The sequence below is a fragment of the Tetrao urogallus genome (assembly GCF_951394365.1).
Source record: "Tetrao urogallus genome assembly, chromosome: 7".
NCBI classification, from domain to species: domain Eukaryota; kingdom Metazoa; phylum Chordata; class Aves; order Galliformes; family Phasianidae; genus Tetrao; species Tetrao urogallus.
In genome coordinates this window covers 42,146,466-42,163,319 of record NC_136820.1, presented here as the reverse complement: position 1 = coordinate 42,163,319, position 16,854 = coordinate 42,146,466, and the positions used below count along the sequence as shown (strand labels likewise).

General features: G+C 39.2%; 1 protein-coding gene across 1 annotated transcript in view; it reads right to left on the bottom strand.

Annotated features, from left to right (window-relative positions):
* Positions 1–15,123: 15,123 nt before the first annotated feature.
* The window catches only part of NCAPG2 (non-SMC condensin II complex subunit G2), a gene marked incomplete at both ends in the record, with an annotated part of 33,029 nt that continues 31,298 nt past the window's right edge, over positions 15,124–16,854 (bottom strand). The window contains one exon of the mRNA XM_079538531.1: positions 15,124–15,175. Within this exon, the coding sequence (XP_079394657.1) occupies positions 15,124–15,175 (52 nt within the window). The remainder of the gene's footprint in view (positions 15,176–16,854) is intronic.

The window sequence follows — 16,854 nt, the reverse complement described above, 5'->3', positions numbered from 1 at the left end:
ATGGAGCATCCACCATCTCTCTTGGCAACCTGTGCCAGTGTTTCACTGCCCTTATTAGTAAATAACTTCTTCCTTATATCCAAACTGAATCTCCCCTCTTTTAGTTTGAAAACATTTCTCCTTGTCCTATCACAACAGACTGTTAAAAAGTCTGTCCCCTTATTTCTAATAGCCCTTCTTTAGATACTGGAAGGCTGCTTTCAGGTCTCTCCAGAGCCTTCTCTTCTCCAGGCTGCATAACTCCGATTCAAATTCTTCTATTGCAGCTGGAATTCAGATTCTCCTGATGTTCATCTTTGAGGTAAGTGGCTCTAATTATACTCCCTGAAAAACTTCCTCCTCCTTGACTTCAGTCATAGTCATGGCAGACTCACATTCAAAATATTTGAAGAGTTAAATTTGTAATACATGAAGTGACTTTGCCATAGGTCAGAAAATTAAATAATGAAACCCCACAAAACAAAGTAACCCTGAAACACTACAGGATGGCTGGAGGGCTTCCTGCAGCCACAAAAGCAACGAAAGTGGCTTCTGGGCTTGGCTCAGGCATCCAATCACTGCACTGGGACCTCTGGGACATGCTGTGAGGTGGTCAGGCCAGGTCTGGTGGCCAAGTGGGAGCTTTGCCCTTGGCTTCAGGCAGGGGGCTGTGGGGAGGTCTGCGGGGGCCGTACAGGATGCTTATGTCCCCTGGTGCTCTGATGGACAGTTGCAGACTTCTGTAATTCTCAGTTTTGCCCTGGGAAAAACTCACTCATGAGCATGAGATGGAGAAGAGTCCTGGTTTCTAAGCCTAGTGCAAAGTTGCCTCTCTTCCTGGGTGGTTAAGGCTGGCAAACCGGCTGTAAACGGCAGTTTACATGTATGTAAACAACATTTGATTCAGAAACAAAAATGTCAAAGAAATATATGGTCACTGGTTGCTGTTTGCTGGCACAAGATTTGCAAAAGGATTTCAAAGCATTTCTGTGATGGAGGTCTTTTAGATGGTTGCTTTCATCTTGGAGAGGAGTGGTTTCTTGAACACAGCAGGTCCTTTTCAGCCAAGTGTTCATTAACTCAGAAAATCAATTCCAACAATTCTGAAAGAAATCTGAGCACTGAAAGTATAGAAAGAGGGGAAAAAAAAAGGAAAAGGGGAGGAGTGGAGGTGGGGAGCAAGATGAGACATGGAAATGCAGAAACATAAATTAGTATATTCTCATGGGTCTTGCAAACCATCTGGCTTTAAAAGCTAGTAGTAGAAACAAGGAGAAAGGTCATCTGAATTAGCAGAGAACTGCAAAACAACTGAAGGTAAGAAAGGAGCAAATGGCAGACACGCTGAGAGAACAAGTTGTTCCTCAAAACACAAAACAGCAGTGGTGTTATTGGAAGACGCTGCAGCTCTGCAACAAGCGATTTGCATAGCTCCTGTAAATTTATGATCAGATACTTTGAGGATTTTAAAAGGAAATCAAAATTCTCATCATCGCTTTGAGCAGGGGATTAGCAAAAAGATAACATTTGTTCAAATCCATGTGAAACAGTGTGAAGAATCAAGAGAGAAAGGACACTCATCAAAGCCAGAAAGAAATCCTTGAGTAAACAAGGTTGGAAAAGAGAAGAGTAATGCTTCAAGGAAAGAGTGAACAGTCAATTGGTGGGTGAATGGGGCATTTGGAAATAACTCAGGTAGCAGTTCTCAGGAGCAACGAGCCTGAAGAGCTCCCAGCCTGGTTGTGTTTTATGGCTTTATGGGGCAGGATGCAAATACCCTTTCTATCTTTCTAGTTATACGTTCTCTAAAGACCAGCCTCACTTCTCTCTGTATCTGTCAATTACACATCTGTATACTTGCTGATTATACAGACCTTCCTTAAGGTTTCAGGAGCAGAGATTGAAGTCAGCAGGATTAGGCAGAATGAGTTTAGTAACTGACATGAGTAAAAACGGTAAGACTTGAGTCTGCATGTAAGTCAGATGAATAACAGAACTACAGTGGAAGTAACGTGTTATGACACATGCAGGTTACTTGCTGGTTCACAATCTTTTTCTCAAGACATTTCTTAGTGCCAAAGTTTTTAACAGTCTGTGTCATAAAATAAGCATCCATGCTTTGGTCTGGCAGCCATATGAAGTGGGTTTTATTCTGCTGTTTTCATGCTTTCTGAACTGTGGAAAAAGAAATCCTGAAGGGTGTGCTTCACTTGAGAAAATTGCTAGAAAGGCTGGAAAAAATGCAGCTCCATTCTTGAAGCAAGGGATATTGTGGAGCTCTAAAAAAACTTCAGGACCCGACGTAGAAGAAGGCACCAGTAAGCTATTTTTGTAAGGACATTTCCAAATCTTTTTGGTAAGGAATTCTAAACTAGTAAAGGTACTGAATGGTTGCTGAGGGGTTAGAGAATCAGCTATCCCTTGCTGATGTGTCTGGAGGTGAATGTGAGACTGTGGAAGAATGACATTAGCAATTAGAGATCAGAAAATTTCAGCATAGTGAATAACATTAAAGTTTAGCATGTCTTTAATAGCTGGAGCTGAGTCTTTATGATAGCAGCACAGGTGTTAAAAATGTGCTATGCAAAGTGAAAGGAGAGCTGGACAATCTGTATGATTTTATACATATGAAAGATTTACTTCCTTATCCATGGTAACCGCAGCTGAACAGGAGGTTTTCAAGGAAACACTTTTGCTGTGCTGTCTGACTAAGGCTTTTCATGAGAAACATATGTGCCTTAAACCCAACTTCCACTGAGAAGTGCCTTTTTCTGAGGATGATCCCAGTATGGCTGACTGCCTGGTAGCCAGGACACCTGCCTGGCAGGAGATTTTAAAGGCTCCCATTTTGCTCTGGTTGATTCAAAGACATGATCCAACCACTGGACAATAAGGTCATTCTCTCTCTTGCTCTGCCTCTCTTTCACTGGGCCATTCAATATTTTAGTTGAAAGCAAACAGCTCTGCTACAAAAGACACTGGTAAGCAGGAACATTTTGGCATGGAAGAGACAAGAGGATGAGTATAGGATTTATTTTGTTAATTTAATACTGTTTAGAATGAAATAGTAGCAGGAACAAATTAAAAAGCTGAAAAATGACTTAATGATAGAATTTTTACAGATGTGAGGAGAAAAGTTGCCAAATTACATGAACTGAAAAAGAGGGTAGTGATAAAATGGTAGGTAAATACATTAATCCATTAAAGTAGAACATTGCCAGAGAATAATTGAGGCATTTAAAAAAAAAAAAAAAAACACACAAAGAGAAAATACTCATAATAGTTACATGCTTATGAGCAATTAAGTGATGTGAGTAAAAAGTTGTAACAGGATTAAAATAATGCATGAGAGTAAAAGATTAACTATAGAGAAGATAAAACACAGAGGTAACATCTGAGTTTCACAATGTATTCAGGTACTGGCATCACACAGGTTTGGTTTCTTTTGTTTAGAAACGTCAATGATGTGCACATAAGCATAGGTACACCTGCAGGATCACAGAAGTTGTGTATGTGCATTTGTGCATGGTAGACCTGTTTCATTTCAGGCTCACGAAACTATTTGTCACTTTATCCAAGAGTTCAGAGCATGGACAAAAGGTCAGTACCAGCTATGCTAAAGACATTCTACCTGCATAGAAAAATATACCCTTTTTACAAAAAAAAAAAAAAAAAAAAAAAAAACCACTTCAGAATTACCTTAAATATTTTCTTTCTTCCCCTCACTGCCCCTTCACCATCTCCAATCAAGACTTTTGAGCAGGTCAATTGCAGATCATTTGTCCTATTAATGGGCCCCAAATCCACTGGGAACAATATCTGTCAGGCAGTTTATTTAAGATTCAGTAACCTGGATGTCTTGACACAATGCTAAGATGTATTGATGGGGCTGGGGGAGAATGAGGAAGGAAAGAGGTGGAGAGGTTTGTGCTATATCCCTGCCCAGACAAGATGGAATTTAGATTATTTTATTATTTATTTTCTGCCTCTTGAGGACGTAAGTAAATCATAGAATCAAAGAATCATAGAATCATGGAATGGCCTGGGTTGAAAAGGACCACAGTGATCACCTAGTTTCAACTCCCCTGCTCTGTGCAGGGTCACCAAGCACCAGACCAGGCTGCCTAGAGCCACATCCAGCCTGGCCTTGAAGCTCTCTAGGGATGGGGCATCCATCCAGATCCCTCTGGGTGGCTTTCCTTCCTTCCAATGTATTGACTGCACCGCTCAGCTTGGTGTCATCTGCAGACTTGCTGAGGATGCACTCGATGCCATCATCTCTGTCACTGATGAAGATGTTGAAGAGCTCTGGTCCCAAGACCAGCTCCTGAGGAACACTTGTAACCAGCCTCCACCTTGACACAGAACCATTATTCACAAACTTTATGTGAAAAAATGTTAATTGATATTAATATCAAAAGTAAGAGCAGTAAGATTATTTAATTGAATAGCATTTTAAATAATGATAGATGTATGGGAACTATTGAATCAGGGCCTGAACCTCTGATTGATCACCTGAAGCAAGCACTGAGTCAGCTGTGGAAGCACAGGTGAAGGCAATTCAGCTGTGTGACCAGCAGGGGTGGAGCCTGGCTGCACCTCTCCTAGATCCCATTTAAGGGCTGACTGCCACTGAGGAAGGATCTGTCTCTAGAGATTGTTCCCCTTGGAGTTTTTCCTTGTGAGCCTGAGATACAGGTAAGCTTTTCTATTCATTTCTGGTTATCCTTTTCTAATGTGATAATCTTTCTAGTTATGCGTTCTCTAAAGACCAGCCTCACTTCTCTCTGTATCTGTCAATTACACATCTGTATACTTGCTGATTATACAACAGATAGATGTTTTACCCTTTGTCATCCAACTGTCTTCCCATCATCTGTGTACGGATTTTATTCCTTACAGATTTGTAGATGGACATAAATGGAGTCATTGGAGGCTTGGCACTGCACTGGTGTTCTCTGCCACAAAAGATAGGAGGTAATGGTCTCAAGTAGCACCAGGGGAGGTTCAGGTTGGATATTAGGAAACATTTATTTTCTGAAAGAGTGGTGAGGTATTGGAACAGGCTGCCCTGGGGTGTGGAGTCACTGATCCTAGGGGTGTGGGCATGGCGGGAGTGGGCTGATGGGTGGAGTAGATGACTTAGTGGACTTCTCAAAGACTTATGATTTTGTGATTCTGATGTTTTGATGGCACAGATTGCTGGCTGGGCCACAGTAGCCCTCCTGAGTCTTTTTTGTGACTTAAGGGCATCTTAACTTTTCCAGAGAGTAATGAAAAATTGTTTAGTATCCCCCAATGATAAAAAGTAAATCAATGTTCTTTCAGTGTTTTGTAGTTAGATAAAGTGACAGCTGTTTGACAGAAGAGTAGGATTTGTTTTGTGAACATCATAGCAATTCAGTTTATTTAGGAATGATGTTTTAACGTACTGCTGATTTCAACTGTTTTAAAGCTCTCCTTGTTTCTAAAACAGTACTTGAAAGTGTCTTTGGAGAATAGTAAAAGTTTTTCTGAAGACCTTTCAGCATCAGTGAGAAACAGGAGTTCAATACAAAGCCAGAAGGGGGGGAAAAAAAGTGATCAACAACTGTGTGACTGACAGTGTTTTAAAGGAAAAGAAAAAAAATGGTTGACTTTTAGTTGTGGCTGCTAGGCTCTGAGCTGGTCTTTTATTCCCTGTGCTGTAACAGAGTGATAATTTTTTCTACATGCTGCTGGAAAGAGCAGCCAGAAAAGAGCCTAAAATGGAGTGTTCAGGACCCAAGAGAGGGAATGCAGTCAGAGAAAATTACCTGTGAGAATGGCAGGAGATGTGACTTACATTAACTGACAATTGTAAATGTGACTTACATTAACTTGATGACCTAAGCATCTGTGTTTATGAGTGTGATCAGTGTGTTTTGAGCTGATTGCTAAAGCTGTAGGAACTTTTGGTATGAGATCAGCCACTGCAGTATGTGTGGTACTTGGGGGGGGGGGGGGGGGGGGGAGGGAAGCCATTGCTTTTTCTGCTGCTTTGGCTAGGAATTACAGAAGTTTTTGTAAATGTAAGTTGGGAGTGAACCCAAATGTATTTTATTTTGTTCAAGTTTGTTTGAAATTCTAGCTGAGTTTTTAAATATTACTTGTGGTGGTACCTACATTAAATGGGGTGCTGAGCTGTGTTTGGTGTAAGTCTGGTGGAAAAGGTGGAATGAAGCAACCTGCAAGTAGCAGTGTGTGGGTATTCAGAATGCATGAAGAGCAGCCCTCTGGTGTCTCAAGGTGGGAGGCTAAGGAATCCAAACTCAAGTTGTTATATCCAGATTAAATTAGACCTTAGTAAATGTTGTTGGCTTTTTGTTGTTATTGTGAATGGATTCTTTCTTTTTGGACTGAAAACTTGAAACCAATAAGTGTGTGATCAGTAGTTAGATTTGATTGCTACTGTTTCAAACTGATTTCAAATATCAGTAGGGAACCACATGCTTAAATTAATTAGAGCTTTGAGATTCTTGATGGGAGGGAGGTGAGAAATAGTTTGGAAAAAAAAAAAATCTGGCTTTACCCATCTTCTCTGCGATCTGTGAGATCTGACACTCAGTGAATAGTTATTACGGTTCATACCTAATCCCCTGAGAAAATCCATTCCTCCTGTGCTAAGTTAAAGGATGAATGAGATTAATGAACTTTGTCATTCTGGGAAAAAAAAAAAAAAGATATGTAGTTGATTAAATCACCTTGTCTTCCAACACAGGAATTAATAGCCCTGAAAACAAAAATACTGTTCAATATATTACAGCACGGATACTGAACAAAACAACATTAAACAATTTTTCCGTCTCCAGCTGTCAGAACCCTCTGGTTAATTTCCAAGTGATTTTTATTTTTCTTGCAGATTTTGACATCTTACAATAGGTTGCTATTTTCCCTCAGCTAAAATACCAATTTTTGCTACTCAACTGACTTTTCAGCAACTAAAAACTTGTTTTTGCCTTTAGAAATAGAATGTGTCTCAGGAAAACTCGCATATTTTTGAATTAATGCTGCCTATTGCTATCAGCATTACACATGCATGCATATTCATTCATAACATAAAAAATCCTTAGCAAAATCTTGATGCTACTTGAAAATGAAGGGCAGTTCTCTTAAATTTGGAGACTATTTTGGATTACATAGTTTGAACCTGTCCTACTCAGTAACTAGTTTTAAGTGGTGAAATCTAATGAAACGTCAGATCATTTCAAGATGAAAGTTGCTTGGCCTTTGGTTACTGCCCTGTTTAGACAAGCATCTCACTTGGTTGAAAGAAGCCTACAGCAATGGGTCACCCAATGACCCCTCTAGCATCTGTATCTGTGCCCCTTTGAGTGCCTCCCTCTCTCAATTAATGAGCAGTACAGGGTCTTTAGCAGGAGGAAGGCTGGTGGTGTACAGAACAGTACTTCTTGGAGAACCACAGTACTAAGAAGTTCTTTGCTATTTACTTATATTTTTCCATCATGGTAATCCTCCAGCTTCCACTTGGAGTAGCAGTTGGCATCTCTTTAACCAGGACGTTCCCTCCCCTTGGAGTCACAGTCTTGTCTGGAGCCTGAGCTCTGAGTGAAGGATTCACAGATAGAAAAGGAGACCCTGAACTCCTAGGAGGAGGTGATAAGAAGGCAGATTTCAGATACGGAGTTTGACAAGTGGAGCAGAGCCCCAGGTGCCTGAATGTCACTGTTCTTTGCTGTTACAAAGTCCATTGGCAGTGTGGCTTTTCTTCCCTTTCTTCATCTTGTGTTGTCCACAAAAGGTGATTATCCATCTTCTCTGTAGAGCTTAGTCTCGTTGCAGAGAGAAGACAAACCTATTTTGGTGAATTTGGGTGTTTCCCTAAACAAGATAGCTTGTCTTTGCAGCATTAGTTAAAATTCAGGCATAAAACTGGGGACAAGTGCATGTGGAGAAACACACAGCTGAACCATTATCATGGGATCTGATACCCCAAAGAGTCATCTGCTTTTGCTGTGCTCCTGCTGGGAAACTCGAGTTGCACATACCTCACTTTGTAGAAACTTGGGGTGTGAGTTGGATAGTGCTAAGCATTCGTAACTACTTCTGAAGACAAGTAAAAGCTGTACTTCAAGGTAACCAGTGCTATACAATGTGACATCTCAGAGTTTCCAAATTTCAAAGAAAACATTTAACTTAGGCTCACTGTATATTTGTAAAATGGCAGTAAGGAAAGCTACAGGGAGTTGGAAAGGTGTGTGAGTCATTGTGAAACTGTGACTGCAGTAGAAAGTACTGGTGTCACGTCATTGTGGGAGTTAACAGTTTTGTTCTCAGAGCTGGGTATGAACAACATGCAGCATGTGAAGGGAACAGAGCTATGTGTTGAACAGTGATGGGAGAAGAAGCACTGTGTGCTTGCTGCACTTTCAACAGCGAAGGTTTTGAATCAAAACAGAGCAGATAGAGCAGTTTGTGTGGAATAAGAAGCTTGTCTGAAAGTAAAAATACTGTGGTGTTCCATGTATACTCAAAGGTGAGCCTAAAGCTGTGGACATCTTCACTGTGGCATTTCCTGACTTTTGAGTGCCTGACCTTTCCATTCTAGTAGGTTTCTACACTGTGCTTTCATGTTACGCATGAGGGAGGCTCTGGTTTCACAAGGCACACAGTGTGGATGCTTGTATTTTCCAGCCTATTGTTTGATGATGAGAGGATGACAAAGAATGCCTGTAAGTGTCCTCCTCTCTAATTTTTGTTTCAGCTCTTTCTTTGGCTGCTTATTACTGAAGATGTACGTTTTTGGACTAAGCCCATCTTCTGTGTGTTCTACCTGGAAATGATTGTTCCTCTGCTTATTGTAATAGACACAAAGGAAAGCCTGGTGGTGACCTAGAGACAATTTGCTGTATTGTTGTATGGCTATAAACTTGGAGTATCATTGAGAAAAAGTCTGGGAAAGAATCTATAGTAGAACAATATGTTTGAGAGCAGTTCAGAACTGAGCAAGAAGTGAGCTAGCTTCAGTTTTATAGTTTAATGCCTATTGGCAGGGTTATTCTTATTTTTAATAGAAAAAAAAGTTTAAGTGTGTAGTTTCTAGTTTAAAAACTTAGAAAATCTTGGTGAGGGGATTGTGGTACAGAGCACAGCACTACTCCTGTGATGTGTTTCTTGTAAAGAAAGATTATTAATGATGTGCTGTGACCAGGGAAAAAAAAAAAGTAGAGAAAGTTCATGGTAATGGCAGCTGGGTAAAGGAACATTGTTTTGACTGCAATGAAATTACATGATGTATCTTTGGAAGTACACGACTATGGTAAGAATATTCACAGGTTGTGGACCGACTACTTGAAGTTGAAATGTAGAAGAAAAAGGATGCTTTTTCCTGTTCTGAATCACTACTTTGAAAAGCCTCCCCTTCACTCTCTTTTATAGTTCAGAGCGTTCTGATGGAGCACCAAAGACCAAACAAAAACAGTTATTTGACTTCTTAAGAGAATCTTCCTCTTAGATGAATGAGCCTTTCCAATGAACTTTGATTGAACCAGATTGACTGGTCTTATTTTTCTTCTTTTCCAGTATTTCTATAACCTAAAATTCTAACAAGAGCAGGCATGAAAAAATAATTTAAAAAAATAACCCATTAAAGAAAGTCAGTGCAACTTCACCTCTTTTCACTTAAAAATCAGATTCTTGGGTAATGCACTTATATTAGGCCATGCAGTTTAAGCCTCTTGCTACTGTTCTTAAGTTTAAATGTTATTGCAAAGATCTAGTGTGAACTGAAATGTCTGAAGGTAGGCTGTTGCAGTCTGCACACTGGGTGTTCCCCCAGCAGCTCCTGTATGTGGGCAAATCTGCTTTTCCTGGTGGTGGGCCAAAGGCCTTTGATAGAAACAGCTTGAGCTGTGGAGAAATTTCACGTGTAATTGACAAATGGCCACATGGGAATAGCCATCCTGCTGGTCAAGAGCAGTGGTCCATCAAAGGAAATGTGGGGACAGAAGCTGAGAGGAACTCTTCATTTTGTCACTAAGGATGGTCATTCAGAAATAAAGGACACTGCTTTTGTCATTATGATGACTAAAAAAGGGCACACTCATCCAAAGAATCTTTTCCCTCATCGGAGCAGTGGGATAACTCAGGTCATGCTGCCCTTAAATAGCTTTGAGCCGTAACTAGAATCACTTTTTTAAGTATCCTATTGGTGTAATTGGGTTTGTAACCTCTTACAGATGCTGCATTTTTCCTTTAGATGCTATTTTAAGAAAATGAAGTTGCTAATGCACGCCTCTTTTAATAAGCATGGCAAGATTTCAGAAAGGTCAGTATATGAAACTGACATTTCTTGATATTAAGCTGGCATTCAGGTGCCATTTTTAGGCAATTAATAAGTAGGAATTGTTATATAAAGAACAAAAAAAAAGCCAAATCAATATTCATTCATATGACCAGTACAGTTAATAATTGCCCCCACAAGGCAGAAAAGCATGTGGTGTCACACAGGTGAAGAACCCAGAAGGAGGCTGGGCTGGCTCTGTCCTACCTGTTCCTTGAGGTAGGCACATGGCTCCACAGGATTACTGTGTCTGTCCAGCAAGGACTAAAATGTAAAGACTTAAATGGAAGGCTTTACAGCAAAGCAGCTCTTACTGTAGCATGTAAAAACAATATTAAAACAATATTAAAACCAGAACAAGGATTATTACAGGAATCATTACAGGAGGGTGAGGAACTAATTGAACGGAAAAGAGAAATAGATTTGGTTGAAAAAGAATCACTAATGATGTTTTGGAAAGACACCTTATTTAATATTGTCATTAATGTACCACACACACACTAAAAGTATTTGTAACTGGTACAAAGTTTGCAGCAGTATGAAAAATAGGACTAGAATGCTACATAGGAAGAATTTAGTAACATTAAATCTGGAATAACGGAAATGAAAAGAAGTGTGAAGTCATACCTTGGAGAAGTCTTACTTTCAAGAAAGCAATGTGGTCCTCTGCCAAATCAAACAAGATAAAAGCTGGTAACAGCTTCTACTTCCCAGTTGTGAGTAATAAAGCAACATCAATAGAACTGCCACTGGTACTGCCTTGAAAAACTGCTGACTAACAGAGCACAAGGTTAAATTGGAAATTACACTGTTGAAGTTTTATCAGTACTAATGCACGCAATTTCTGCAGCTTCCCTAGGACTATGATGTATTGACCCATGGTTGGAAGATGTAAGGACATGTCTATGCTGAACAATGTAACCTTGTGAAGAAAATTCCAATGATTGCTGGCTAAATTAAAGCTACAATTACATAGCTGCTTGAAGCCTAGGGCTGTGAGCAAGGTTATGCTCAGCCAGGTGGCTGCACAGAGCCCAGGACTAAGAGCTCTTGTTATTGGAAGTAGATTAGGAAAAACACATCTAGTTACTGTGGCTTAAGGGAACTGCTGGGGAAAAAGGAAAGGCTACTCCTGACAGCTGTCCTTGGGCAGCTAATTGTTGAGATAAAAGTACCAAGACATGCTGTTCTAGCTGGAATGGTCAGCTGTAGCTATTGCTGCTCTCAGTACAGCCATGGTAGGAAACTGTAAGTGGTCTCTGTTCACAATAGAAGCAAATCAGGGAATAATAGAAGTTAACTCATGCAGCTTGTCATTTTGCATCACAGTCCTTATGATGTTTTTTTGCTAAGTGCTTATTCAAAATATCTTCAAAATTAGTCTCCGGTTTTCTTTTCTAAGCCAGAAGACCTCAAAGCACTTAATAGCAGCACATACAGATATGAATGCAAAGTGAATTGTAGCTATCATTAGATTAAACATCAGGTGCAAAACAGATTTATTTTCCTTTTCCTTGGCAAGCTTCAAAGGTTGTGCAGTTGGATCCATACTTGAAGACATTTTTTTTTTTTTTTTTTTAAATTTTGCTAAGGAGTAAGCTTGAGATCTGCTCCTGTGTTTTCTTCAGCTCATAATTTGAAGCTGTGATAGCAGGAAGACTGCTGGGCCTTGTTTCCCAGCCAGAAAACAGAGCAAACAAACTTTGTTGTCAAAAATGAGACCAAACCCCTAACAAATACAGCAGACTAATATAGTTAAGATTAATGAAATCATCTAAAGGAGCACTTCTTCACTAAATATTTAAACTGGTATATACGTATGAAGGAGAGAGTTATAAGCATGCTATTTACAGGTACAACTTTTGACTAGAAAACTTATTTTTCAGGTAGTTGTACATTAACAGTGACTTCCAAGGCAAATTGCTTGAAGAATATCTTAGAATGGTGCTATCTTGGTTGTATTTCAAACAATTTTACTAATTAAAGTCATCCTCTTGGAAAACTGAACCAATCTCAGTGGGTCTGAGAACTATGGGAAGTTTTATGACATCCAGTTTTGATAGTATAGACAGCCAAATAAACTCTTCTCAATATCAGTCACCCCACAGCAATAAGCAAAGATCAGTCCCTCTGCCCCAGCAGTACTGCAAAGGCACTTTCAATCAGTAAGGTAAAACATCTGATTTACAGGTTTCAAAAAATTAATGAAGCTTATGAAATATACACTTTATTTATATCTTGAAAACAAGAAAAGTGTAAGGATGTAACAACTTGACAAAACTTTATTCAGTGCTCTCATTGCAAATTAAATCTGACTAAACTGTTGGAATATTTATGAAGACTCAAGGAGAAAGCACATGACAGATTTTGTCACAAGGAATTCAGAGATCAGTGCTTGTGTTGCAGAAAGCCAATGGTTTTTCACCTACGAGAGGAGCTATAACAGAGCTGGATTGGATCCCGAGATCTATAGACCAGCAGCACTGCTACCACAGAACTATTTCATCCCCTTGGAGCATCAGCCACCAAGAAGACAAAGGTTTATCTTTAAGCTTTCTTACCCTTCCTGGCAATATCATCTCCAAGTTCTTTAGAATAATTTCTGCTGTTGGCAGTTATCTGTGTTTCAGGATCTATTACTGAGTCTGTAACAGGTAGTCCATCAAGAAGAAAAAGATACAACTCAAAAAGCAGCGTTACAGACTGAGGAGAATAAAAAGGCAGTAACTCTTCTAATATGAGTAAATAGTGAAAGACTGAAAAGCAAAAGAAAAATCCATGGTGATTTACATATTCATTAACTAATTTGTATACTGAGAAGATTTAAAAGGTCATTACAGGAACACCTGCATGTTAGCAGATGTAGAAGAACGAAGGCCAAAGGACACCCAGTTTTTATAAAGATGTTGATAGATAAACACTTGGCAGACCTACAGCTACCTGCTGTGGCAGCATGTCTTTCTGGCTCAGGCTACTGTTGTGGAGAAAGTAAATCTGGAATTCACCTCTCCATAAGCTGACTTTCCTATTGCAAAGTCTGACAGTTTATTAAGGATGTGATTATTTTTAAGTATCAACATTCCAGTTAAATCAGCTTCTACACAGAAGATTGATGCGCTACAAAGATGTCTGGTTAGAGAGATGGGGGAAGAGCACTGTGCTCAGGTCCTAATAAAGAATTAAGTCTGACTGCATTTAGATAAATTTGCTAATTTCAGTGTCAGTGCCACTCAGTAGCACCAGGGATGTCAATGAGCCATTTGTACAGGCACTAAATGGGAAGCATCCTGTCCCCCTTTGTAGACAACGATTAGATATCCAAGTCTAAGACAGTCACTGCCATCTTTTCAGTCCCTGCTTGAATCAGTTTCCAGGGCTGCCTAGTAGGCTTACTTCTGTACTCTTACTTACTTCTAAAACAGGCAAAAACATTGCATTGTGAACTTAGACATCTGATTTATATATGCCTCAGTTAAGGCAAAATAACATTCTGCAATCAACACTGTATTACTAGTTTCGAGAGAGCATCTGTTCACATTGAAAAGCTAAGCAAGTGGCTTACATGTCTGCATCGCCTGTGGCATTAATTTGTAAAAAGAGCCAAATACAAAGCAATTAAGCTTATTTAACTTGAGAGGAAGCTCATGAGATAATTCAGTCCAATCCCCAGCTCAGGCAGGAGTAACTTCAAAATTACATCACATTGGCCAATCGAGTTCTTGTCATCTCTAAGGACGGATCTTGCACTGTCTTTCTGGTGCCCCTGTTCCATTTTGTTTCACTTTGATCAGGAAAATACTTTCATGTGTCCAGTTTCTCTTGCTGCAGCTTCTGTCCGCTGCCTTGTGTCTTCTTGATTTGTACTTTTGAGAAAAGTCTTTTCATAATCCTCATCACGTAAGTGAAGACAGCAATGAAATTGCTCTTCTGCTGTGGTATGGGATTTGTCCATTGCAGGTAGAGGTCTTCGCGTGTGCCAGGGCTGAACTCTACAAGATTTGCTGTTTTCTATGTCCATTAGATCAGATTAGATCAGATCCATTAGATTAGGTCAGGCCGCTACTGAGCTGGACAACATTACCCCTCAACTGTTTCAACCACTGCTCCCAAGGTGCTGGCACCTGGCAATTTGCATTTATTCCCTGCTAAAGACTTTTAATGAAAACATTGAACAGCATTGGGAACAACGGCGTGTGCCTTGAGGAATGCCATCAGTAGGACTTCACAGCACCATTGTTGTTAAACCCTGAGTGGCCAGACAGTCCTCCACTCTACATGTAGCTCATCCAGCACAGTCCATCTCTCTCCAACTTGGCCACAAATATATACTGTAAGTCTCTGTTAACAATCTTTCTAAGGACAGGAAAGTTGACATCTTCTGCTCTTATTTCATCCACAAAAAGGAAGGAAACGTGATTGGCCAAGAAGAATTTGCTTTTTGTGCATTCATGCTGGCAATATCCAAACACCTTGTTGTACTTCATGTGCTGTGACATGAATATTCTCTGAGAATTTCCCAGGGTCTGAGGTTGCGTGCTGTCTCCGTCCCAAAGTATGAGATACTATCTTGTTTTTATCAGACAAATGATAATTGTGATTTTTACCCTCCCCCTCCCCATAATTTTATACAAAACCACCTTCTTAAAGGTCTTTGGCAATCTTTAATACTACATGTTTTCTATATACACTTAAATACTTTTTGCCTGCTTTAACTGTACAGAATAGCAGAAAATAAATCTTAGCTATTAATAAATTTACAATATGATATTTTCCTTTAAACAATATATCTCCTTTCAGATTTTATGACAAAAGCTTCCACATGGTCAAGGATTCAGGAGTTCATCCAAAATTTTCTGAGATGATTCATACATTATTCTGAAACAGCATAAAACAAAGTATAACACAGTTAGACAGCTGAAATCAGTCCTCAGTTACTTGATTGCAAGAGTACAGCTAGATCTTTTTACCCTATTTCTTTGACAACTTACTCCATTAAAAAAATTAAATATCCCTTTACAAAATCACTTTTGAAACAGCTGCTTTTCTTCAACTCGTCCATTTTCCTGCTGACCATCTCTAGCTATAATTTACAACTAATTGGTTTAATTTACAAAGCCAATTCAAGCATTTCAATTATCTCAATATTTATACAGATTGAGAAGCATCAACTCTCACAGCATTTTTACTCTTTTTTAAACAGAAATAGTCAAATTTCAACTCAACTGCTACTTCACTCTAAAACCACTTTTCATTTTTCTGTTCTCCCTCATTCTTCTCTCTTTGTAATTTTTCTCCTCATTTTTTTCCTCCAGCCTGAGCAGTCTGTCTTTTCCTTATATGCACCCATGTTAGTCACTTTCATTCTCTTGTTTCACATTACTCCTAAACAGCCTCAAAAGTCAGCTATGGAACTTCCATTTGGAAGGCCCTCTTTATTTTCTTACATTCCCTGAAGTTGTCACTCACAGGGGTGCCTTTGTAGCTGCATTCTGACATAACTGCTAGTAATGCTTCACGATACCCTACAAAGACAGAAGGACTTTGCTCTTCTACCAAAACATTATTTCATGGTCTCAGTGTTAACCACTATAAACTTTATCCTTCACGCTACTTTATTATTATTGTTGTTACAGACTTACACTCGAGAAGCAAGATTTAGTCAGATATTTAGGAGGGCACTCATTAAGCAACACCAAGACCAGACATACCACAGACAAAGCAGCATATTGCTTGTCAGATCATCCCAAATTCCTCCGGCCCTGGTGGTGTCACATATTTCTCCTTTAAAATGCTAATAGCCTTTGATGTTAGGAAATGCTGCTTTTCTGATACGTAGCAGACAACTCTTACAAAAAATTTATATTACAAAACAATGCAAGAATCATTATTCATAGGTGCAGTGAGAGCGCAAAAAGGAGACTGGGAAGTTAGCTAAGTGATTATACTGAAGAAAAATTTCATTCTTCGTTTGCTCAGTTTAAATCCTAGCACCCAGATACTGAGATGCTAATTAAAGTAATTACAGAATACGAAGAAAAAAGGTATTATTTCAAAGTACATTTGTTTCAAAGAGCATGGAACACTTTTCTCTAGTCTCCAAATCACTGCATTGGCAGCTTTATTAGCTTTTTTTTTTTTTGCTTGAAATAAATACGTGCATTTTATAAACTAAATTAATGTGTGTGCTATTACTCTTGAGGAAATTCTCTCAATATACAATATGCTGTCCAGAATTTTAAAGTGCACTGAACAGCAATTTTGGACCCACAGGGCCTTCTTAAACTGCTAGCTCAGCTGAGGAGGGAAGACTAATTTATAATGAAAAGTTTTGCTTCTAAATTAGTGTAACAATTCCTTGCTTAACGACAGCACTTTAAGTACTCCACCAGACAGGTTTTCACCTATTTCTTTTTTCATTAATATGTAATAGATTGCTTCTAAGTTTAAGATGTTGGTGGAGAATGTCAGGTCTCTTGGGAAATTAAAGCATCTCACCATTTCCTACTATACCTGGGCATTAAATAAAGCAATCCACCAAAGTTACTACGACAAAG